Source organism: Doryrhamphus excisus, chromosome 20 (assembly GCF_030265055.1).
Source record: "Doryrhamphus excisus isolate RoL2022-K1 chromosome 20, RoL_Dexc_1.0, whole genome shotgun sequence".
In the NCBI taxonomy this organism is placed as follows: Eukaryota; Metazoa; Chordata; class Actinopteri; order Syngnathiformes; family Syngnathidae; genus Doryrhamphus; species Doryrhamphus excisus.
Window position 1 is genome coordinate 4,156,680 of NC_080485.1, and position 25,671 is coordinate 4,182,350.

Genomic DNA, 25,671 nt, shown 5'->3' on the forward strand with positions numbered 1-25,671 from the left:
AACTGTCTGACACAATACCGGGTGCCTTTCATCATTTGGCAAGACTCAAACGTCCTTGTTGTCTTCTTTCATCCAAAAACAATATTTTACACTATTTGACTTTGTTTGAGTACGTTTACGACGTATTTTACTACGTTTTCGTGTTGTCCTCGGTATTTCTTAATGTGTTGTTTGCGTAATATCTGGGTTTCATTCATTCTATTCATTCATTATTTCATCACCAAAGGAAAAATTCCCAAGTCGTTCACTGAGCTTGGAAAATGTAACCCAAAAGTATGAAGACCTTCACAACAGAGCGGCAGTGATGTAGTTCCCATAGCTTCCAACATGAGGAGCCCTAAGGCTGCAAATACGGAAATAATTTGGCCTCCAAACAAATTGAAGCAAATTCTTCAAAATCTAGAATTGATTTGATATGAGTTTATATTTGTATTTGTGTTCTAATATGGATGACAAAATGAATAAAGCCCATGAGTCAAGCACTGATGAGTAAACATATCGTAAACTAAGATCCTTGTGAAATGCTCATCTACAGAGAGTACTTGGCCTTGGCGAGGCCGGTTAGCTGTTTACATGAGCCTGCAGAAAGCACTCAACATGTGTAAGTCATGCAGCAGAAGAAGGATGGCTTCCTTAAAGTCATACTGTTAACATATTTTATATCCAAAAGATCACTTTATGAAATACATCTATTTGGAAGAAAAATAGAAAGGGTGTTTTGTTTGAGTATGACCTCATTTGATCAGAATGAGTATAAATAAATGTAATATTGTTTGAATAGGAACATGTAGTCAGTGCTGATTTCAGTGGGTGGACTGGCAATGTCAGCAGTTTTGTCTCCTTGGGGAAGTAAGGTCAAGTCCGTGTCTGCTGTTTCCTTCCTTCACCATCATTATGGCGGCCCCTCCATCCTCCCTCGTAGCTCAGCGACAGGGTGTGGCTGCTCCATTTTGAGGAGTGCAAATCCAAATACGAAATGGCAGCAGAAGAGCGAGCGTGATTCACCATCAGTCAGTGCTTGACTCTTTTGGTCTTACATTCCAATCCCGTGTGCTGGAGCGTCACACTCATACTAAAAGCATTACCTTCGCCTTTTACTGCACTTTCACGCTCTTTTGCCTCCTTGTTCAGCTCCTTGTCTTTAAACAATAGACCCTGAACGTGCTTTCACCCTTCTACTCGTTTGAGAACCTAACCTATTGACGCACCCAATCCCACAGTTGGCGCTTGACAAATATAATCGTATTCCTATTACAACTATATTTGTTCCAGCCATCCATTTTCTATGCTGCTTATCTTCACCTGGGTCAGGGGTATGATGGAGCCTATCCCAGCTGTCTTCGGTCGAGAGGCAGGGTACACCCTGGACTGGTGGCCAGCCAATCACAGGGCACATGTAGACAAACGACCATTCACACTCACATTCATACCTGTGGACAATTCGGAGTCCATTAGATGATATTAATTGATATTAATCCAAACAGTCTATCATCGTGTTTCTTGGCCGCACCGCTTCCAGTTGCGTGTATGTTTGATTTCAGCTTCTTTGAGTTGCCATATCAATGTCATCTGCCCAAGGCTAATTGTTGAGTGCTGGCCCTGCACCACTTCAACGATTAGCAAAGGGGCTTTTTCTCTGAGCAATCCGATTTCAGACTTGCCTCACAGGGCCAGCTAGCAGGCGTATAGAAATCAACAAATCAACAGAGCAAAACGAAGAAAAATCCACTTTCAAGGCAGACTTTTCATGATGGATGTAGATAAACATTAACTGTTTTTTGTCTTTAATTATATCTAATTCGGTGGCGCCATGCATTGTTATTATATTAATATATTATTAAGCCCGCTGAAGGTGCAGCCATCACTGATGTATACGTTACAAGCGCTCATGTTCTAAAATAAGCCCAATGCTGTCAGCCCTTTCTGTGACGAACATGACCTAATGCTTTGTCAACCGACTTGAAAAAAAACATAAGCAAAGATTACATCCTCCAGCCAGCCTCGTCTTCTTTTACCTTCAAATGTGGGTGGAACTGTACTCCACACTGCCGCCGCTTGCGTCTATCTTTAAGCAATATTCGCACTTGAACAGAAAGGAACAGGAGTTGCTTTCAAAATAAGCTGTTGCAATATAAAATGTGGAAGGAACTGACAGTGCTTGTGAGCAAAGCGAACACAGCATTTCATTGTGTTAGCACCAACTTTTCCAAAAAAAAAACAGTTCTAGCTGTTATTGAAGAGGTCATACTGGAACACAATAGTAGTCTATTTATTGAGCACATGGCGGTCAGACGGCTTCAGCTGTACAAAGGCACACAAATATTTAAATGCTAACTTTTAAGAAAGAACAGAGGCGTTTGTGTTATGGTACGACCTGAATATACAGTACCAGGCAGTGACAAAACACACTAATTCTCTGTCTTGAACAAAACACAGACACACTTGACAAATGCATAATCACATGAAGCTGCTGGTGTATTTGAAAGAAGTCTTACAAATAAAGATACACATTACACATATTCTTTGGACTTATGCCAGCCTGCATGGGAAAAGGCTGAGAGGATGGTAGAGTCTGTTAAAACATAACTTCATGGAGATCTACGGAGATCTAAGGTTAGAAAGCCATTTCTAAAGCTTGGGCCAGTTATCAGGAAATGGCCGGCCAACCAAAATGACCCCAGGAATGAAGTATACCACGAATAAATGTGTAAACAACAGGTTTACTGCCTTTAAACAGTTAAAAGCAGCATGAGCATTTGTCAACTCGACATGGTGTTCACATGAGAATTTCATATGAAGTCATAACATTTTCACATCATTTATAATAGTTTCCTTTCCTGCATTACTTTTTGTACAAAATCCTACTAAATTAAACGGGTTTGAAAAGTACACTTCCAATATTTTGTATGCGTTTTGTATTTGTTTCTTTGTTTGTTATTTGTATGCGTATTCATTCATTTTCTACCACTTATCCTCACAATGGTCGCAGGGGGTGCTGTAACCTATCCCGGCGGGGTACACCCTGGACTGGTCGCCAGCCAATCACAGGGCTTGTATGTGTCTTGCTACACTAAATGAATACAGCGGCATATAAACCATCACTATGGCTGACGTCACACGTATACATTGCAAAAAAAGTCACCATACCGTACGACAGCTCTGTTTAGCCAGTATCGAATGATTCACTTGCACCTTTTTTGGCTTTGACTCCAACCCACGTCATCATGTGTTATCATAGGTTACATTATTCATGCTATTTTTACACTTGTGTCATATAGTTTGACATTGGAACAGATTAATATAAATTCTATTATATCCTACGGGGGCAAGGGTTTAAAATCCGGAATGAATGTCCCTGAATGGATTACCTTCAATGTACTTGTGGAAACACACTTGCACATTGCTTCTTTGTACATCTTTTTGTTAAGGATTATTTGAAGCTAAGTAAATCATTAAAAAGTGTGCATTACATTTATTCTAGTTTTTCGAAGTGTTATGTGCCGCTGGTGTTTGAATCGTTGTGTTTTCCTTTTCGACAGTTACACGTCTCCAGATTCTGCCTCAGATCATCTATCCGCATGTCCTTCAGTTGTACCAGACGCTCTAACTTGCTCACCTTCATCTGCAGGATCTGCACACACACACACACACACACGTTGAAAAAGAAGGGAAGTATTGCACATGTGTGTCCTTGTGTAGCCTCTGGTCTCACATGCAGATGTTGTCACACATTGAGCGTTACATCCGCTGGGGTGAAACTGACTCACTGACCAGTGCTGACACAGCTTGTGCCATTTATGTGCCCACACAGACACACACACACACACCTGCAAAATGTCTATTTGACCTGCTTTTTTCCCAGCAGAGAATGAAAATAGGAAAACAAGCCAAGCGATGCGTTTCCCAGATTGAAGTGTGTGCATACCTCCACCGTCTCCTGCAAAGCCATGGCCGCATGCTCTTTTTCCTTCAGAATCTGCCGGAGAGCTGGGTCCAAGTTGGAGTAAAACTGGGGTGCGTTTTGCATTCTGCTGCACAATTAGAGACATGTACTCTTTATTTACCGCACACTGCAGGCTGATTATGATGACCTGTTTTGGTCTTACCTATTCTCCAATTTAAACTTCTCATCCTTTTTCGGCCCTTCACGTGTCGTCTGAGTCACGTCGGACTGACAATGATCTGAAGAAAAGACAATAACGAGAAAGAATGACATTTCCCCTCGACTGTGTGAGATTAGAAGTTTGCTGTTGGAGGACACTCTTAGAAGATGAGACAGTAAATCTTAAAACCACAACAAGAGGGGGTGAGTAGAAGCAGAACAAGGGAGGGAAAGGCCTTGATGTTCTGCCATGCTGATCCTAGGTCAGTGATAAGGCCATCTGCTGATGGGAGGACCTGTATTCTGTGCTGTGTGTGTGATAGCGTGTAGGGTGGGGGAGGAAAATAGGGAAGAGGAGCTGGTCTGAGGTCATAAGTCACAAGTTTTTTTTTGAGGACAGATGAGGTGTGAGAATTGGACGAGGAGGGGGTCAGCGAACGGTTGTGACATTTGCTAATCAGGTATGTGTGTGGCCACTGTTGTCATGATAGCAACACATGTAATAAAAGGACAGGAAGAACAGGATCATAAGTCTCAAAACTACTGAAAGATCCCTTTATACACAACTGACAACTGACTGTGTAATGAGATAATGTAATTATCTCACTTTGGTAATGGTAATGGTTTAATTTCATTTGAACATGCATCAGATTACAATTGAGTGCATCCCATAATCAGTACACAGTTCCACATGTCCAAAAGGAGTAGGAAGAAGCAAAGCTTATTAAATCCTACCCCTCCATCTGGTACTTTTTCAATCAGTAACTGTTACATTTGTTCACTTCCTGCTTTCCATAATACAGTTTAAGTTTTTTTTTGTAATAATGTACCTTGTACCGAAGTACAAGTTGATATGACCATACAATGACATAATCGGTATAATCGGTCAATATAGTGATATATATAGCACAACATGACTGGTTCAACTCTTCATCCTTGCTTATGTTCATCCAACATCAACTGCTTGTATTGTTTCTTGAATTGGCTCATCGTTGTGCATTGTTTGATTTCCTTACTCAATCCATTCCATAGTTTTGATTCCACATGCTGAAATGCTATGGCTTTTTAAAGTAGTCCTAGCATAGAAGTGTTTCAAATGTAGTTCTTCCCTGAGATCATATTTCTCCTCTCTTGTAGCAAAGTATTGGATGACATTTTTAGGTAATTGGTTGTTTTTAGCCTTATGCATTATTTTAGCTGTTTGAACTATATCAGCAGGTTTAAGTATTTGTGATTTTAGAAATAAGGAGTTAGTAGGCGGCATTATGAATTATCCTTACTGACGTTTTTTGCAGTACATTTAGCGAGTGAAGATTGCTTTTATAGTTATTAGCCCATATTTCCCATAAGTAAGATATGGTAGAACCAGAGAGCAATAAAGAGTGTGGAGTGATTTCTGATTGAGAACAAGTTTTGCTTTGTTCAATACTGAAATATTTCTGGCCACCTTATGTTGTATATTTGTAATATTAGGTTTCCAGCTCATATTTTCACTTTACCTCACTACAGCTTCTGACTCACCCCGAATACATGCCCACCTTTTCAGAGGACAACGTTGTAAAACAAACAAAAAAAACAGGCTTCACTACACATCTTAAAATAGCCCAAACCTGTACCAACTATCCTCCGCTATTTGTTAATGTAATGTTTCAGAATGTTTCAGAATGGTATCGTATCCAAATTCAGGTATTAGAATTGGATGGAATGTGGGAAAATGTGGCTCGGTGCATCCCTAGTTATAGTCAGAGGCGTGCCAACAGACAAACCAGGCATTTGCCTGGGGCCCCGGCTTTTGACCCCCCCACGCCCCTGCTAGCGAGGCTTGAGAGACCAGGTGCCCTCAGTGCTAATCCATGTACTGCACAGAAACGACAACAATGGGCATTTACCATGCAATCATGAAACAACGACATCGCAAACCCCCTTGAGGGTCCCCGCACGGCTCAGTATGCCTTCAGTGCTGTCTGCATCAATCAGCACGTGCCTGCAAGGTTTGTTTGTTTATAGGCCACCGAGTTCCCCACTTGTGAGAGACATGATAAAGAGGAGTTATCCCAGAAATTGTGTACAAAAAAAACAATTTTTTCAGTGTGCACGGATGGGGTTGGGGCCCCATTTATTGCTTTTATTGCTTTGATCCCCGACACTGGTTATAGTGTATATGTAAAAGAGCCACCCACGCTGTCAAAGACATGTATGGACAAACACACAAAAACACACACAAGTTTTGCTTTCGGCCAGTACACTTCAAATTCACCATTGTGGGACCTCTGAGAGTTTTTTTTCAATTGTTGAATTTAAAATGAATGTTGTTACCTGTGGCCGTGTTGTCTGGGTTTCTGGTGTCATAGTATTCCAAATCCTGAATTTGAAAGAACACCATGTAAGACTGCTTGTGTTTGAATGTTCTGTCATTAGCATAGGTTACATACTAGTATGTTGTGTGTGTTGTGCTCTAGCTTCTTGTCTATCTTCTCCCGGAGGGCGCTGAGCACGCTTTCAATCACTCCCGCTGTCCTCAGTACAATCTTTTTCACTGACTTCTCGGGCACATGGAAGTTCAGCTTGGAAAACACCTTCCTGTGTACGCAAACACACACACACACACACACACACACACAGCTGGTTCCAATTAGGAGCAGCAGAGCGAAAACATTATGAATTGACGTTGCATTTTGATGATAAACACCACAGGGATCCCAAGTGAAGCCTCATAGTTGGCTGTTTGCCATATAAACGGTCCAAGACAGTGTTTGGACTGGTTCTCATGGCCAGATGAAGAGAGTTGAGCTAAGTTCAGGCTGCTGAATATGTTGCTGGGTCCACTGGGAGTGGTGAGTCGGAGAGCGCTAGACATACTTAAGTCACATTTTGGCCATTTATAGGTTCTAAAAATGCATTCTGAATCAGTGTAAAAAGAAAAAATGAACCAACAAAGAGACAAGATATGAGTCACATGGAATTGGGATATATTACAGTACTCACAAAAATGAGTACATGCCTTGCATTTCAGCAATCATTTTAATATCAAGCGACAATACTGTAAAAATTAAGCTTGGACAAATTGACTATTCACTGAAAATGCTACTACTTAGACAGCTACTATTGTCTAAGTAACCTCACAACAAACGTGTCAATATTTCGCGTGAGCGTCATTGTTATTGCCTTAATCCTCTTGGACATGCAGCTCACCAGAACTGCACAGGTTGTTACTGAAACCATCTTCCATCACATCAGACATCAGCGGACCTCGGCCTGAGGATGCCCCACAGGTGTTCAACTGTGTTCAGGTGTGGAGGACATACAATACGACACGGTCAGCTTCCTTAGCAAGAGGTGTGTTTGGGCTTGTTATCATGTTGTCATGTGGCCCAGTGTCTGCTTAGAAACACGTTGGATGATTTTTTACCGGCAGCACTCATGTAGCCCTAGACCAGACCACGCTGTCACACCATGCTCAACTGTCGGCAAGACACAAAGATGTACTTGTGTAGCCAGCTTTTTAGACAACAACAGCAGTGTGTGTTGGCTCGTTTTCACTGCATAGTAAATCAATGCAGTAGTGGTAGTTATATCATCCTTGTGGTTGTAGTGTGCACTGCATCATACTGACAGTTGTTTCTAATTATTTCACACCTCTTGTAAATAATGACAGCAAACCATGTCAAAACTCACACACACACACCAATATGTAAATAGCAAAATAATGCTTTTCTGGCCACTGCTAAAAAGCTACATGACAGAGTCAAAATATTAGGAACATCCTTCAGCATGATGGATATTAAAATATAATGCATGGATGGATGGATGGATGGATGGATAGATGGATAGAAGTCTATAGTAATAGTTACAGTGTTGTTTTCTTGCCTGTTGAGAAGGTTCCAGTTGCTGAGCTTCTGCTGTGTTGAGCTGGCAGGAGTGTAGTTGTGCAAGTCAATAAGCCTTGGGAAGAAATGTTTAACAACCTCTGCCGCCATTACTGGAAAAAATAGACATCATAAATCAATATAAATATACCGATATCTGATCGTTAATAAAAAAAATTGTAATTATTATCATGTAAAGGATGAATTTCTGGTTCAGTTTTTGTATTGGATCTAATTAGCCAAGGTGTACCTAGTGATGCGGCTTGTTTGATCTCCTAGCTTAAACTTTAGCTTTAGCATTAGCTTTAGCTGAAGTACCTCCGTCGCTGAAGTCATTGGCGATGTTTCTTTTGGGCCTTGAAAGAGGGATTTTGTCTATCCAAGCGTACAAATCCTGCAGCTCTTCCTCGTCTAACTCTCGCTCCATTCGCCGCAAACTGGGGTTTTGGCTACTTAAAAGAAAGTATATCAGTTTGCCGTTCAGGTGCCTGACAACTCTCTGCGCTGTTTGAAGGTGGTTGCGAGGCAACGCAGCGTAAAGGGTCTTTTTACAGAAAGAGCGCAAATAGGAGCACTTGTGAATGGAAATGATACGTAAGCAGATGTGTGCTCGATGGGTTTCTCTCCTGGATGAAGCACTGCGGGATTTAACTGTTCTAGAATTAAATGATCCATGTTTTTAGCCCATTCGGATTTTCTGATCAGTTTGGCTGTGTTGGAATTAAATGTACCATATTTGGAGGTGTTTATTGTTAAACAGATTTCCAATGTAAATTAGTTAATTATGTTGACTATCACAGGGAGAATTGTTTCTACCTTATGTAGGTCGTGATTGACATGCTTTATTTCTATATATTCAGTTTTAAAGAGTTTCAAAGTCTCCAAAATGGAACTCAGCTGCTATATTTATGAAGAACCTGTTATCTGCTGAGGTAGAGTTGAGACCAAAGGCCTCCTCCCTTGTGGCCCCCTGACCCTTTGCCTCGCTGCCGAGGGGGCTGTACAGTACATGCTGTGACATTACCACACACTGAAACCCATTATGTCTAAATTTTGAAGTGCTCACGATACCAGAACACATGTTAATCTTGATACTGCTCTAATATTTACATATTTACCATTTCAATAAGAAAGAAGGCGGAGCCCCACCCGAAAGTTCCCATTCACTACAGTGCATTCCCCGTGCTCTGTGAATTTCTGTTGTTTGTTTTATATATTTTTATATTATGCCCGCTGGTTGGGTTGAAGGCTTTTGCTGGAACACACGAGGAGACACAGTACACTTGTTCACATTTCTAGAAGACACCATTCACCTCGTCGGACAATCAGCAAACTTTGTGAGACAAATGTTTCAATACTGATGGAAATAAAAAGTGAAAAACCCACACAACGTTTGACCATGAAAAAGGATGCCAAGGTGGCAGGAAGCCAAATGACATATAATAAAATATAATTAAGGGAATGTATTCATGTCCACTAGAGTTTATTATCCTCAAAGTCATTATAAATATTAATGATTATCAGATGGATATTTGAATTGTCAAACAAGGGACAGCGTGATGATGACTGCTGCATAGATTGCACAATATAAAAATCCCTTGACATGTGTATTAATATGAGAAAAAATAACCATCATACACAAATCCATACAGTTCCTTAACAGATATGTTCTGTGTTCTTGTCCTTTCATAATCAAGTCTTTAAAGTGCCCACGTTGGTGCCACATTTGAAAATCCCTAAACAACTTATTGGAAAGGCAGTACCAAAACAATGTGTGGCTGTGATAATAAATCAAAAGAGTTATGGCATCAGCAGTGCATTTTTTTGTCATCAAGCGTTCACATATCTCAGGATCGAGGAAAAGACGTTTCCCTTCAAATACATCATCATCATGGCGGCATAGCCATTTGTCGTGTAGCACACAAGAGTTGAACGTGTCAATCACAGTTTTCAGGTTTTCATTTAAAAAAAGAAGCAAGGCAGACGGCGGTAATCCTCATGGTGCAGAGAAAAAAAGTCCTGTTTGTGTATCTTTCTTGTTGATCCTCCACTGCATCTCGTACCCACGTGAACCCCAGACCTGAGGTCTCCTGAGAGCTGTTTTAAGTCCTTGTAGGTGAGATAAGATCATCAATGTCGGAGGAACTGTGAGTTTTTCCCCTCGGTCATCTGGGCCTGTTGTGTGGAATGAGGGCAGCTCTCCCTGCAAGCTACACAAACAAAGTCACCAAAGACAATGAGCTTTTTTCAGGTTCCTCCACAAATTAACGATTTACTGTACGTGCCATCTCTCTCTGTTCATTCATGTGATTTGGATGCCACACTAACACCGAGCAACAAGCAACACAATCATGAATGTGCATTCCTCAAATACCAATAAGAAGTGGAGGATTTAGCAAAGCTGTGGTCTCCCTTAAATACGTACGTACCAGCTGGGTATGAGGAAGCGGGGCAGGGACAACCGTGGGCTTTGGCTTCACTGGAGGCGTCTGAGGTTTAGTCTTTGTGACCTATGAGAAAGTAAATGATTACATTAGGACAACAACAAAAACAACAAAGTCAGGAACATCAGCGTGATTACTCTAGCTGTTGACCTACTGTTTTTGACGCAAGAGGCGGTAGAGGTCTGGATGGAGGTAGTGGCCGAGCCTGGAAGAAACACAACTCCTAATCACTTATTAGTCTTTCAACCCCTTCATCCCCCCGATGTATTCATCGGTTTTTATCTCCCACTATACATGCACTTTAAAAGGTTGGCTGCACATTGAAAAGTTGTCATACACTAAACAATATATTTCCAACGATTGCCTTCTTCCAATGAATGCCTCTGTGAGGGTTGTGTAAATATACTTTTAGTATAATTAGAGCATGTTTGCATTATTACCTCAGAGTAGACTGGCTTGGTTGGCACAGCTGGTGGTTGCAAGAGTGGCTTTAAGTCCTAAAAAAAACAACATTTTGTGACTTAAGTAGAAACATAAACATTGAGGGTGATAAGAATGACTCTTTGGAGCGTGTTGGGGCTGGTTAGTGTTACCGGTTGGATCTTGGATGGCTGAGGTACAGTTCTGGGGGGCTGTAGGAGATAAAGACAGGAGAATGATGACTCTTTCTTTCTGGCTGACATTTTGAGATCTACTCAAAGGACTACTAGGCTTAGTGCCTGGAAAGTAATGGGGTCAAGGTGGCCGTCTGGGGGACGCAAGAAAAACAGTTTGGAGGCTCAAATATGAGACTATCCACCAGGATGCTCATGCCATATGGCAACTGACTCGTGGCTGACTATACAGGCTGGTATAGCAACAGATGAAGAAGTTAGAACATCTTAAGTGTTTATATTGAATGATTATATATTTTCTGCCAGTAGGCAGTGACAAGCACCTCTTTATGACCTCTTCAAGATTCAGTGGCACTGTAAGTGCCTCCTATATGACATTTCTATGTACGGTATTTTATTGTGCGATTAGCAAGAATAATGATGTCATACTGCCAATAAAGACATGACAAGGGCTGGGGAAAGTCACAGTGTGTAATAGCAAACAAACTGGCAGCTGCCACGGTCCAGCTCTTAGCGAGACAGTAGGCAGGCATGCTCGCGGTAGCTTCAGGGTCAGAAAATGTGCAAATTCAGCAATTTTTATGAAGCTAAAAATGCTAAAAACTAAAAAGGGCTATTTTCATAATTTGTGGGTTCATGTTTTTGTTATGTTTTACTTAGTGCTGTCAAATGATGACATTTTAAAATCATTTATCCATCCATCCATTTTCTATGCCGCTTATCCTCACTAGGGTCGCTTATATGCTGGAGCCTACCTAGCATACATACACAGCCTGGACTGGTGTGTTTGCTGGAGTACGTCCTGGACTGGTCGATTTTTTAAAATCAAATGAATCATAGTTTTCAAATGATGACCAATTTTCAACTATGTGTGAAATATGCCCTTTATTACTGTATACATTAAAAGGCAGCAATATGTACCCCTTTTGTAAGAGTGACGCTAGTGAGTGATAGTATTATCCACTTACTGTTTTTCTTTGTTTTTATTTACAAACACTCATAATAAACACATTGTTGTGAAGTTTAGTGTGTCCCTGAATGCACCCTGCTGTCCTTGAGCGACAATGAGGAAGTTTCATTCCAGGGCGGACTAGAGATGTGTTTTGTGAGTTGGATAATGGTGTCGGAATTTTACTGCTGTTGATGTGTTCAGGTCAGAATAAAGTTATAAAAGAGCGTCAGACACTGTGGGGGCGCTATTGAGCCCCCGTCTGTGGTCATAACAGAAAGGGTTGAGATTACATCAGAAAGTGAGCATTTGTTAATTATGCTATTTTTTAGTTTTAGTTTAGAGGCTCTCCAGCCAATGACAACGTGAGGCACGGCTAGGAATTGATCATGCATGAAATGCACAAAAGCCATGATCATGTACCACAACACTACCATTGCAGAAAATCTGCATGAGTCAAACAACACACCTCGGGGGCTGTTCTACAAGGCTTGAACGCCACACAGGATGGTCTAACCGTGGTGCATGACAGCGGTGTACAGACTCGGTTTGCCGAAGATTCCACGAACGTCGGCTGGCTGATAGCTGTGGTGCGAAGATGAGGGCTGCCCCGTGCAACACCTGAGCGAAACAATGGATTTGTCTGTCCTGAGGTAGACTGGAGGCATCTGTGACAGAAACATACTCCGAAACTTAAGGACACAAGGATTCATTCATTCATTGAGGCTGAGGCAACTTCATATCACACCTCTTTGCAGGTTGTCTGGTCCGACTGCAGCACATGAAGCCTCCAATGAGCAGGACTAAGAGAATGAGCAAGCCTACAGCCAGCGAGACAATAAGCACCAGTCCACCTCCTGTAAACACATATCACATTATCAGGATTAAATCACTGCTTGGGGGGATGTGACAGAAAATGTCATTACTGTATTTACGCCGACTAATCTGGGAATTCCATGAAATCACTGATATAAGCACTGCTGTTAGATTGCAAGAACAGAACACAGTTGTCTATAAACTATCCCAAGTAAGTGCTGGAGAAGCAAACAGGACACAATCACATGTAAAGCACAAGCTCACCAAGGTTGTAGCTCATTTACGGGCTGTCACTTTATGTTTGTGTGATAGTTCAACTTCATGCATGATTATAAGACTGGAGCCATACTGTTTATGACCTGTATTCTTTGTTTTCCGCTCCAACATTTATCTTTCATCTTCATATCTCACTTCACATCTTAGTTCTTTTATCTTTTAAATGTAACAAAAATGGTTAACAAGCTAATAATAATAAGACAGGCAGGCAAATACATTACAGATACACAATATCTTTTTTTTTTCAAACCGATACCGAAAACCTTCTGCTTCTCGATACCGGTATGGTACCAATCTATTACACCTGGATGTAAGAAGGACTCAACTGTACCTGTTGATTTGTCCTCATCAAATATCATGAAGTTATACTACATCACTACTATCTGTAGAACCAGAGTAAACAGTGGAAGGAGCCACTTGCTGTGACCCAGCAAAGTGCACTATATTTGGACATGTGCTCCAAGCAGCAGGTGTGGCGCTATGGAGGTCAGGGAAACCAGAGTATAGTGCGGGGGGGGGGGGGGGGGGGGGGGGGGGGGGGGGGGGCACCTGAAGTTGCCCAGCAAGGTTTAGCGGGTTGGCATTTCAGGTGGCTAATAAAGTTTTTGGGCGCTTTATGGGTTTTTCCCCGGCACCCCTAAAATATATCATTTAAATGTAAAGAATACCTCCTGGAAGGTCGGATTCCAGCACATCACAGAAAGGTGGAGCCCAGCCAGGATCACAGTGACACTTGCTCTCATGGTTGCAAACCTGTTTGAGGTAAGTTCAATTTCAATCAGTCAATTTCCTTGTTTGAAAATGCTTGAAATCCTCATATTGCGTGTGTGTGTCTGGGATTTCTCACCCCGTGGTTGTTGCATTTGGCCGAACAGTCATTGGTTCCATACGCTTTAATGGTTCTGATGTCCTGACACTTTTGATTGTAGCATACCTGAGAGACATGTGAAGTTTCGTTGAGTTTGATCGGGATTTATGTAAGCTTTGACAAAAGGATCATTGGCTTTTACCATGTTGTTGCCACACTTGGTTCCGGTTGGCACCATGCCCAAATCTGCAGGGTAGTTGTCTTCAGGATTCAGTGTTGCCTCATTGCATTCCTCATTTCCTACTCTGTAGAACGACTTCCTCGATGTCACTGGGAATTCCCATCCTCCAGAGCAGAAAAGTGCCCCGCATGATTGATCTCTGCAACCAAACAACACAAAGTTATAAACCCTGAAGTCCGAGAATGTGGTAATCATTTCTGAAACCATAATGCAGTGTAAATATACATACTTTCCCAAACATCTTTGGCTAAAAAAGGTCTTTCTGCAGCCTCCATGTTGGAAGAAACAAGCATCTGCAGCCACTTCAGCATCTAGAGAAAGGAAGCAAGTGAGATGTCCTGATGTTCCAAAACATAGGTAGTGTGTAATAATTCAATTTCTCTACTACCTGGCCCCCATAGCCTCTTGCAGTGTTGCTGTCGTGATGGACACTTTCCACTGTAGCAGTATCCTTTCCCACGGTTGCACGGCAGACCATTCTGGGCGTAGGCGTCAGGAGGACAGGAGGCGGACAGTCCAGTGCAGTATTCTGCCAAGTCACAGTTTCCTGTCCTTGGCCGGCAGACGCTGCCTGATGCTTTCAGCTGCAAATGGTGATGCACCGGAAATGCACTTAATCACATAGAACCCGTGAGACTGAACATTGTCAAGAGACACGGTTGCACAATGAGCGTCACGTGAAGAGTGATTATTACGTACTTGACAGTCGTGGCAGCATTCACCCTCAGCACACTGGGCTCCAGCGTTAAGTTTGCAGTTAGTAGCGTTGCAGCAGGGATTCTTGCATTCCTTGGAGATATGACAGGGACACAACATTACATTCCAGCCTTCCTTGGTGGGGTCCTTTATTCATATACAGTAAATGTTCACGTGAGCGCAGCATACTGTACCTCCACAGTCCCACAATCACACTCCTCTCCAGGCTCCAGGAAGGCATTGCCACACACCGGCCCCCCATAAATACGATCAGTAGAGGGCGTATCCAGCAAACAAGCTGGGTTGACCTCCGCCAAGAACCTGCTGAGCTGCTGCTGGCTGCAGCTGCTAAACAACTCTGGATACACAACACTAAGGGAACATTTAGGAATGTTTCCATTAAGTTTGACTATACAGTAGTTAAACCTAAAGTGAACACCACAAGCTTACCCAACACTCTCAGCCATGATGCAGCCTTTTTTTGACGTCAAAGAACCACAGATGCAGTTTTCAGTATCATGAGATAAGCCCAGGTTGTGACCCATCTCGTGGGCAATGGTGGAAGACACTCCTACTGCATTGTTGTTGTGATCCTGTGTGCGCAAACGAGGGACACCGATTACAGAAAATCCCAAATATAGTGAAGATATGGCTGTCCAAATTGTGGCCCGGGATCATTTGTGGGATGCAGCTTTTTTAGTTTGGCCTGTGTGGAGTTTGCATGTTCTCCCCGTGCGTGCGTGGGTTTCTCCGGGTACTCCGGTTTTCTCCCACATTCCAAAAACATGCTAGGATAATTGGTGAATCCAAATTGTCCATAGGTATGAATGTGAGTGTGAATGGTTGTTTGTCTATATGTGCCCTGTGATTGGCTGGCCACCAGGCCAGGGTGTAACCCGCCTCTCGCCCGAAGACAGCCGGGATAGGCTCCAGCATACCCGCGACCCTCGTGAGAATATGCAGGACTGTGACATGGATCCCCACCCCATTTTGCCATTGTCATTTGTTACTTAGGTTAATACTGTTTAAACTCAGTAGTGTTTTAGTATTACTAATGCACTAGTTATCAAAGGTAGGGTTCTTTACAGTGGTTAAATTCTTTGTGCACTTGTATGATAGTTGTTCAAATGTTACCTAAAACATTCCCCATACATAATGATTGGTTTTATGATGATGATGAGGGATGATGCCGAGATGAATGGATTGTATGCAACAAAAGAATGCACCTACCTCATTGACCGCCCCCGAGGTAGAGGTGCACATTGCATTTGTGTTGGCCAACCCAACAGTAGTGCCTTCAAAATCCACTCCTCTGAATGAAGAAAAAGACAAATGTTAACACAGCAGTTAACCTCTCTTGGTGAGAGCCAAAAAACACGTCTGCGTCTTACGTGATGAATTGTGCATTGTCATGTTTAGTTCTAGGCAGGAGGCTCCGCTGGCGCCACTCAAGAAAGCGGCTGAGGGTTTGCTCCGGGTTGGTGCTGACCTCTATTTGATCTTTGTATGACCAGATATCCAGACTCACCAACATCACACGGATGCCTACAGGTCGATAGAGCTGCAACACAACAGCGGAATACAATTTGACATTGAAATGGAGAGGAAATAACATGGATGACTTATGTGAAGAACAGTTCAAAAAGGAGTCAGACATGACGCTAGAATCCACTGAAACAAGGGTATACAGTACTGCAGCTATAATACTGCCACAGACCACCACTGTTAAGTCTAGTGTCTGATGACACATTGTCGTTGGCCCATTTCTTAGAGAATATGCAAACAGGAACGTGTGATATGTGTGAAAATCCCCCGCTAATGTGTTAAGATTCACAGTCAAAGTGAGAGAACTTCTCCTTTTAAGCACTTGTGAAGAACACATCGTATCAGCACACTTTTTCCCTGAATTTCTGGTATTCAGACCCAAAGTTACCACACAAATTAAACCTACAGTCATATAAATTTGAGAATGAACCTCCTTTATAGTAGTAATGACTATGACACATACCCTGTCAACGTGGTTTGCTATTTCAAGCACTCTGGCCTCCACAATCTTTTTACTGCCAAACTTCTTGTACTGGAAAGAAAACATTTACAGATATCAGTATCAGTTTTTGAAGGGAATGTACATTGCAAATTGCACATTTATGATCAGCCTCAAGTGCAGACATTAAACAGGAGAATCAAACCTCCTTGTAGTCGACCACGACAGCAAGCTCCACTGTTCTTGGTTTTCTTTCTTTGTCTTTGGTTTGGGCTCTGCTTCTCTGAAGGACACAGACAATTTAGAACATAGATAAAAGTATACAGCGGAACCTTGGTTAGCATCATTAATCTGTAGCTGAAGCAGAAGGTTTGACCCTAAGCGAAACGGACTCTAGACATGATTTTTTTTGCAAAGACACGATCTGGCAGCGAGAGCAACACAAACACTGCCTTTGTGATTTAGCATGAGTGATTCAGTAGTGTTTCTCACCTCACGTCTCTGCTTTTCTTTTGATTATGGCTGTAAAATAAGCCAAAAATGGAGCCAAAGAAAGTTGCAAGTCCCAGCATTTTCAGAGAGAATGTGAGAAACACTATTGAATTCAAGAAATAACTCATAGCAAATTATGAAAGTTGTATTTGTGGATGTGGAAGACCATGGAGGAGTGTAGTGTTACGCATTGTAGGAGAACTTTAAAGGGGACCTATCATGCACATTTTTCGGCCCTTTGTTCTGAGTTAAAGAGCAGCTACACACAAAACTATCACAGAAGCGTTCCATATCTTCCAGAATCTGCACCTATTCAGCTGCATTTCTATAGATTTCGTGCTTCCCATTTAATTTATTCCACCCACGGCCCGTCTCCAGGCACGCCCACTCTGCTGTGGTTGGTCCGGTGTGGTGCTGCTAGCTGCCAAACCCAACTTTATGGGAGATGACAAACGGCATAAGCATTGATAATAAACGGTGATGTAGCTTTTTAAAACGTTGGCTTTTAACATACAGCCATATGTGTTGGATGCGGAATCCGATCCGGAAGAAGAGACTGGACTGTCTGAAGTTTCTCAAGAAAAGAGGTTGCTTCAAGACGGGGTATTGACTGCTTACATATAGAATGTGTATCTGTCTACGCAGTGTGTCTTTACCAGATTGCTGAGCTGGAACAGTCCAGACGGACGGGCTCCGTGATCATAGTACATGGTTGTGTTTCCATGGGAACAGGAGCTCCTCTTCCTTCTCAGGTGTTTGTAGTTGTACACAGCATGAAGCCCCTTGTCGCTGTAAACTTTAGCAGCCCCGCTGTCAGTCTGCTGTTCACTTGCTGTGCTGGCGAGGGGTTCTATCAGGTACGTTTGGTCCTGCAGGCGTACAAACCCCCTACAGGGAAAAAAAGGAACTTAAAGAGAGGGTGGAGGGAAATGTATTGCCCTAATGTCAAATTATATCCTTTGTTTAGATTATCTAATATTCCCTATTTTTACTGCATACTGAAGTATGTGGTGATTTCTCTTCAACTTTATTGCAATGCCACTACAGAAGGGTACCACTGTGTCAAAGAGGAAAGGTGTAATGATAACCATAGAACCAACCATGGAAGTTATTGTGACCTCGGTAAGGGTCTGACTGCTCAGTCCAATATGACCAATACAATTAAATAAAGTATCTCACAACAGGCACAACAATCCCTAATAAAAACACAGGCTACTGTTGCAGCCGTAACCAACAGCATGCTAAAACTCAACTCGGAATCCCCAACGTCGCTTTCTTTTTTTTGAGTCGTGAGTGTAAAGGTGACTTCTTCTTCTTTCTCTTTGGGCTTTCTCCTTCAGGGGTCACCACAGCAAATCACGACATCCATAAACCTCCTCTTCGGTCTTCCTCTACGCCTCCTACCTGGCAGCTCTAAACGCAGCATCCTTCTACCAATATATTCACTATCTCTCCTCTGGACATGTCCCAACCATCTCAGTCTGGCCGATAACTGACTTTATCTCCAAGGCCTCTAACATGTAATGTCCCTCTGATGTACTTGTTCCTGATCCTATCCATCCTGGTCACTCCCAACGAGAACCTCAGCATCCTCATCTCTGTTACCTCCAGTTCTGCTTCCTAACTCTTCCTCAGTGGCACTGTCTCTAGACCAAACAACATGGCTGGTCTCACCACAGTTTTGTATACCTTTCCTTTCATTTTAGCTGAAACTCTTCTATCACACATCACGCCTGACACTTTTCTCCATCCGTTCCATCCTGCCTGCACACGCTTCTTCATCTCCTTTTCACAATCTCCATTGTTGTGGACTGTTGACCCCAAGTACTTCAAATTCTCCACCTTCTGTATCTCTTCTCCCTGTAACCTCACTCTTCCACTTGGGCCCCTCTCATTCATACACATATACCCCGTCTTGCTGCTCTTCATTCCTCTCCTTTCCAGGGCAAACCTCCACTCTTCTAGCATCTCTTCCGCCTGTTCCCTACTCTCACTACAAATCCCAATGTCAGTGTAAAGGTGACGAAAGTGGTGTTATTTCATATTGAGGGAAACCGTATATAGAAGATGGTAAAGGGGGTTTCCTGTGCTATAACAATGAAAATATTCAATTTTAAAATGAAATATGCTACTTTGAGGAAATTCACTTAATGTTGACCGTTGCTCTGAAAATACAGTGATAATCACAGTGGCGCCATTAAGATTATTTTCCTTCCTTTTTGTATTTACAAAAAATAACAGATACATTCAATATAGAGTGGCCAGAATATGAGTTGAAATAAATAATCATGTCATGTCAATAGTCATGATGATCACAAATCATCATGACCAAGTGACCCTTCACTCCATAGTGTAAGGTAGACAGAGCCTCTTCAGTGGGTTGGTATCCAATCCATTGTTTGAGGAAGTTCTGGGGCCCAGAAACTTTCTTGCACAGAAAACCGAGACTGGATATTCACCCATAGATAAGGGTCTGTGACAACCTCCTTGATTCAGACATGCTCCACTCCACTCTCTGAAGGCGACCATACAAGAGGCTTGCAAGCAGCTGCTCATGTGAAAGGTCCATTAAACCTGAATTATATGCACGCCCTTCTGACTCCGTCTTGCTTGATTTATAACTCTTTGACGGGGGCTGACACCTGACTTGCGATTCTCCACCAAAAGCCCTCTCTTTTTTTGTTTGTTTGTTTTCTTTCGTCTTTTTCCTTAAGTATTTAGCTTCCAGTGTGGTAAGAAACAATAGCAACTGCAACATCCTTGTTGCAGCTGGAACTAATGGATGTGGAACATCAGTCACTTTTATGGTACATGTTGCTCTGAAAGGCATATTACTGCTCATATCTGCGTCTTGCAATCAACAGCTCTCTGGACCGTGTCGCTGTTAATGCAAAGTTGGAATATTTTACAATTTTAAGTATCTCAGGGTCTTGTTCACGAGTGAGGGAAGGTGGAACTGCTGCCCCGTGAACCGGACCCGGATAAGCGGAGGAAAATGGATGGATGGAATATTTCTCAGGGTGTACTGATGCCAAATAATGGGTCAAAACAGCCTTCAACATTTCTGTAGTCATCTCAGTCAAAAAAGACATGCTTCAGCATCTGATTCACAACATAGTGAGACAATTTACCACCCTTAAAACAGATGGCATATTTTGATACTTCTACCCACCAAGTAACTCCATATCATGTTATTTAAAAATGGTGTACACTTGGCTGACTTTGTGACAATGCAGTGCTCTTTTTTTCCATACAGGTTTGATGATAAATATGGGCTCTTCAAGGGACTGTTTGGAAGCGTTAAACGGCTGCCGAGAGGCCTCTAACTTTCAAATATGTTTCAAGCATGATATCTTTCTCCAAATGCGTAAGCCCACATAACACACACAGAAGCATTAGTTCCGTTTGTTGTCAGCTCATAATAGTGACTTGATTAACATTAGCTATCACTGAATGTACAGTAAACCTTGTTTATAGCCGTTAACTGGTTTTAGACCCGACCGTAATAAGTGAATTCGACAAAGTCAGCCTGACTATACAGTATAAAAATGGAATATTTTCATAGTTAGAGCACTGACAACCTGTTTATGACCTTCTAAATCTGTTTTTAGCATTATTAGAGCCCTCGTGGCATGAAATAACACAGTTATTGTCACCTTTACACTTGATTTAACCAATGTAGTAGTATATGAAAAAATAAGAATACAATAAAAAGTGAGGTCAGGGTTCAGTTCAAGCGTCAGTTTCAGCTTGGCTTAGGTTTTAGGGACTATTGTGTCTGTTGTGAGATAAGACAAAGCTGCGATGAAAGCCTGTTGTTTCGGTGATCGAGTCTGGTGCTTGTGTGTCTCACCGAACAGTGCAGTAACATTACTGTGACCAGTGGAGAATACTACCTATCATCCCAGCGTCTTTAAATTCATCTTCTGAACGCCTTGTATTTGTTGTTAAGTTCATTTTTATGCTTGGAAATACTTAATTTAGGATCAATATACTTTTGAAGAGGGCTGCACGTTGGATGAGTGGTTATGACGCAGACAACAATGTTGTATTAAGGCCATATTAAAAAATATTGACAAAAACTCAGAGATTTGGAGAATAAAGTCCTAACGCCGGAACATAAAGCCTGTAACATCATTTCGTATGACTTTCATATTGTAATATGATGTTGTTTCTTGTGTCTTCATTGTGATAAATTAACAATTTAATTCTAGAATTCATCATCCATCCCTCCATTTTCTATGCCGCTTATCCTCATTAGAGTCTCAGGGGCATGCTGGAGCCTATCCCATCAGTCTTAGGGTGAGAGGTGGGGTCCACCTTGGACTGGACTGAAATCACAGATTATTTTAATACTCCGTCATAACAGGCATTGCCTGAGACAGCTAGTGAAGCCTCTGTTCCATCATCTTCAAAGAATGATATGTTTTACTTTATATTAGGCCTTTAAAGGGGTTAACGTCTCCTTATACATGTATGACAGCGTATCATGTTTAATGTTACTTATAACATTGCCTGTACAGTTACAGCTGTTTCATGATGGCGACAGTTTGACTCGACGTATAATGTTGTTATAGCGAGACCAGCTTCAGACAGGGACGTCTGGATCTCAGACATGTGATCTAATTAATCCTAATAGAGGAAACCGCTGCAGCAGAGTCACTATTTTTGCATGTTGGACATGAGTCACACTGGTCAGTCCCAAGTCATCATGGGTATAAGTGAATTTGCCTGTGCCGTACTTTGGAAACAATAACCATTGTAGGATCCTTTTTACAGAATGGAGCGGGGGGGGCTGTATACTCACTTTATTCCTGAGCACAGTTCCACGCTGGCAGAAGAGTCTTCCACTCCCACAATGTGTCCATGGTAGTAGCAGTGATTCTGGCCATGTCAGGAAAAAAGTGATTTAAAATCAGTCTAATCTGAGGTCAAGCTCATGAGTCACAGTCAGATGGAATGATACATCAAGAACATACATTGTGTTAGTAATCAACTTCCTGTATGAGATGTCACTGTTAGAGGAAGGAAATTGGTCATTGATAATGCAAAGGGCACAGCCCATGAGCAAACCACAGTGAACAGATGTGACGAAACCAGTGATGCCACAGGACATCCTGTACTTGATTAATACAGAACATGCAACAACCTCCTGTGTTGAAAACCCTACCTGTACCTTGGAAATACACCATATGGTCAAAAGTGTTGGGACACACCTCTAGGTTAATTAGGGAAAAGGCTGGACCCTATCGGGCTGTAGTTTACCAAGACATGCATTTCTATGCTTGCAACTTTGACGGAACAGTTTGAGAAAGGTCCATCAGATCAAACTCATTTTTGTAGAACATTATCCCACAAGAGTGGATGCTATTATTATTTTCCTTATTCATAGTCCTCCATTTTGCACTTGATGGCCTCTATGGAGTGGGGGTCTCAAACTCACAGCCCAATAGCCAACAGTGAACTCACAGTGAGCTAAGTAAGAAAACACATGTAGGGCAACTACACTACTATAATAAATAATAAACAACAATTATGTTAAATTTAAACATATAAATTTGGCAACTTTTTCTGAATAAGTGCCATAGAGGGAGTGCTTCAAGCGTCCCAGCATGTCTTGCAGCATCTTTTCGCAAATAGTTGCTCAAAGTACATGTTTAGAGCTAACATTGTTGTTGTTATTTTTTATTATGTTATGTGTTATCCTCCTAATAGTAATAGTTGCCCTGTATATGTGTTAGCTACCTGTTTTGTGTTAAGTTGCTGTGTGATGGTTATAGTGTTTTTTTCATGAGTCTGCCATTTCTGATGTTACATATTTTGTTGTTATAATTGTTGTATGACACTGCTACACAAGCTGGACACTGACTATTCTTATGCATGCCCAAATGCTGAATTGATGAGTTGGAAGGGGTGTACTCATTGAGTGAGCTACTGTACTGGCTCAGGAGCTGTCACTAGTAAATGTCATGTAGGGTCTTTCTGAAGTGTGAATTGCCAGCAAAGATAGCTCACTAACAATGCAAATGTCTTAAAGCCACACACACATACCTCAAGAGCAGGTTTTGTTGTTAGCTGGACGCCTTGCTCGGAATAATGTGTCACCAAGAAGGTTTTTCCAATAAGTTCCCTGAAATGATTAAATACAAGATATGGGCATATTAGCAAATCATAAAAATGGGTTCTCAAGTGGACTACACCTTTCTTACTTGTTTCTCTCCAGGTGTAATGTGCAATTTTGTCCTGCAATCCTCAGAGAGTACTGCAATACATCAGGGTATATCTAACACAACACACACACACACAAAGTACTTAAGTAGGTGTTTCAAGGCAAAGCGGAGGTTGCACTGTAGAGTGTGTACAGTACATATGTACAGTAGGTTACCTGATGGGTGGCAGCATCACTGATGATGTGAGATGAATTGTTCAGCTTCTGAGGAGTCACTGTTTTATACATCATCACATGAGGTAGAGTCCACACATTCCCTGCAAATACCATCAGTATTCCAATGAGAATACACGAAAGAAAGAAAAAAGAAAGCTAGAAAGAAAAAGTCATAGAAATACCCCACAAAGAGAAGAAAATCCATATCAAATATCCAAACTGGGTCATGTTGCTCGGGTGGACTCACTCATTGTGAGCTTGACAATCTGAGAATATACCCAAGACTTGAATCTCCCCGCCCCCTGTTTTGTAATTTCCTGAAACTGACCTTCTGACGTCTACAAATCACAAAAGTACATAAAAACAGCCCGACCCATTTTGGCATGTATTTTGTACTTCTCTAAGTGTGCCAAAATTCGGATGTACAAATTATTTTCGGAAAAAAACTTATCTAGTTTGCTATAAAACAAAAATTTTCAAAATCCAAAGTCGATGTTTTATAGATCTAAATGGTCTACAGAAGATGGAAATAGATTAGATAACACGTGAATACAGATGTGTTATGAGCAATTGCGATAAATGATAGCAGTCAATTAATTGCCCAAGGTTTTAAGTGGCATGTTGTCTTTTGCTGCCATCTGCTGGCCGCCTTGCCTAATTTCAGAAGCGCGAACCGGGAAAAGGTTGCCACACATTTGATTATTGCGTATCTGTCTGATGACGCACTCTACATAGTACAAATTCACAATATCCTGTCGCAGCCTCACGTAAAAAAACAATTCCAGTGAGCCCATGTTACTTCTAGCTTGATTTTAATCGACGGATGGCGCCAATGTCCCAATTTAACAACCTGACGCTTGTGTGATGTCATCATTCCACGACACAAGCAACTGCACAACTATAGTAAGACGACGACTGGATGTTTTAGGGGGAAAACAGAACGATGGAAACCAAAATGTGGAAAGCCCCCTTTAACTTAAGCACTCGGCCCATTAATTGTTTGACGGCGTGCCAACATTTGCATTTCAAGAAAGGGGACTTTTTCAAGAAAAATAAGGAGAAATGTGGTCTGTCAGCAGGATGAAGACATAGAAAGACAGATGTAACTTCAAGAGCTTTACAGGTAAAGGACAACAAAGCAACTATTGGTGACAATTGTACACAAACGCATGTTTAGCAATGTCCCCGTTAACTGTGGGGATCAATTCCTGGGCCCTAGAATAACTATTTCTGTCATATTGTTCACAAATCTGTCAAAATGTATATTGGTAATCACTGTCCTTGTCATTGATGTCACTGCATGGGTGCTTTAGACTGGCCACAATAAAAGGTCACTGCAAAATGTGCAATTTTATCATACAGCCCTCTGAGGCATTCCACAGATGTCACAATTGTTGAGGGATTGTGCTATGGGCACACTGACTGCAGGGATATCCACCACAACTGTCGCCCATAAATTGAATGTCACAACAGGTGTTAAAGAATTAATAATATAATTTGACATTACATTCAATCGACATCAAACCGCAGAGGACGTGTAACCACACCAGCCCAGCACCTCTACTTTGAACATTTTCGCCTCCAAAATCATCTTGAGACCAGCTGCTGCAACAGTTGGTTTGCGACTGCTCATCTGCAGGCTCGTCCTCTTCGGGGCCTGGCACCGAATCCTGTTTGTCATCGTAACTGGCTTGAGTGGGCAAATGCTCACATTCGATGGCGTCTGGCGCCTCGGAGAGGTGTCCCCTTCACAGATGAGTCCCGGTTTTCGTTGTACAGGGCAGATGGCAGATGGCATGTATGGCGTCAAGTGGATGAGCGCTTTGCTGATGTCAGTGATGGTGGTGGTGGGGTTAAGGTATGGGCAGGCGTATGTCATGGACGTTGAACACGGGTGGATTTTATTGATGGCACGACCCTGATGCCCATTGTTGGTATTTTATAAACAGAAATGAAAACACTGTTGTCAAACACGCATCTCATTTGCATCCAAGTGAC

The 25,671-nt window shown here is 42.0% G+C and overlaps 2 protein-coding genes across 6 annotated transcripts; both read right to left on the bottom strand.

The window, feature by feature from the left end:
• Positions 1–2,247: 2,247 nt before the first annotated feature.
• spef1 (sperm flagellar 1) lies at positions 2,248–8,482 on the bottom strand. Of its 3 annotated transcripts, none has more exons than XM_058059043.1 (7): positions 8,287–8,482; positions 7,970–8,081; positions 6,535–6,682; positions 6,419–6,464; positions 4,107–4,182; positions 3,926–4,028; positions 2,248–3,631 (listed from the first exon to the last, which is right to left on the bottom strand). In XM_058059043.1, the coding sequence occupies exons 1-7, from the start codon at positions 8,393–8,395 to the stop codon at positions 3,494–3,496; spliced, it is 732 nt and encodes a 243-aa protein (XP_057915026.1). In that variant the 5' UTR covers positions 8,396–8,482; the 3' UTR covers positions 2,248–3,493. The 3 variants fall into 3 exon arrangements, with proteins under 3 accessions (XP_057915026.1, XP_057915025.1, XP_057915027.1); XM_058059042.1 differs by having other exon boundaries at positions 3,926–4,031; XM_058059044.1 differs by having other exon boundaries at positions 3,926–4,031; positions 8,219–8,301.
• Positions 8,483–9,407: 925 nt separating this feature from the next.
• On the bottom strand, positions 9,408–23,968 carry adam8a (ADAM metallopeptidase domain 8a). 3 transcript variants are annotated; one of them, XM_058059041.1, is made up of 25 exons: positions 23,856–23,968; positions 23,674–23,774; positions 23,498–23,571; positions 23,340–23,418; positions 22,096–22,172; positions 17,945–18,176; positions 17,002–17,079; positions 16,821–16,889; positions 16,204–16,373; positions 16,043–16,124; positions 15,263–15,405; positions 15,007–15,184; positions 14,816–14,905; positions 14,505–14,700; positions 14,346–14,427; positions 14,078–14,255; positions 13,915–14,001; positions 13,736–13,820; positions 12,724–12,832; positions 12,520–12,643; positions 11,006–11,044; positions 10,853–10,909; positions 10,567–10,617; positions 10,398–10,478; positions 9,408–10,178 (listed from the first exon to the last, which is right to left on the bottom strand). In XM_058059041.1, the coding sequence occupies exons 1-25, from the start codon at positions 23,899–23,901 to the stop codon at positions 10,134–10,136; spliced, it is 2,553 nt and encodes an 850-aa protein (XP_057915024.1). In that variant the 5' UTR covers positions 23,902–23,968; the 3' UTR covers positions 9,408–10,133. The 3 variants fall into 3 exon arrangements, with proteins under 3 accessions (XP_057915024.1, XP_057915023.1, XP_057915022.1); XM_058059040.1 differs by having other exon boundaries at positions 12,493–12,643; XM_058059039.1 differs by having other exon boundaries at positions 12,445–12,643.
• Between the last annotated feature and the right edge of the window lie 1,703 nt (positions 23,969–25,671).

Excerpts from the sequence above, each read along its gene's own strand:
- spef1 (XM_058059042.1), bottom strand. The coding sequence starts at position 8,395 with ATGGAGCGAGAGTTAGACGAGGAAGAGCTGCAGGATTTGTACGCTTGG. Across the intron at positions 6,683-7,969 it reads AACTGGAACCTTCTCAACAG|GAAGGTGTTTTCCAAGCTGA; the intron begins GCAAGAAAACAA and ends TTGCGTACACAG. Across the intron at positions 6,465-6,534 it reads ACAACACACACAACATACTA|GATTTGGAATACTATGACAC; the intron begins GTATGTAACCTA and ends TTTCAAATTCAG.
- adam8a (XM_058059039.1), bottom strand. The coding sequence starts at position 23,901 with ATGACCCAGTTTGGATATTTGATATGGATTTTCTTCTCTTTGTGGG. Across the intron at positions 14,256-14,345 it reads AGCCAAAGATGTTTGGGAAA|AGATCAATCATGCGGGGCAC; the intron begins GTATGTATATTT and ends GTTTGGTTGCAG. Across the intron at positions 14,002-14,077 it reads CCAAGTGTGGCAACAACATG|GTATGCTACAATCAAAAGTG; the intron begins GTAAAAGCCAAT and ends CATGTCTCTCAG.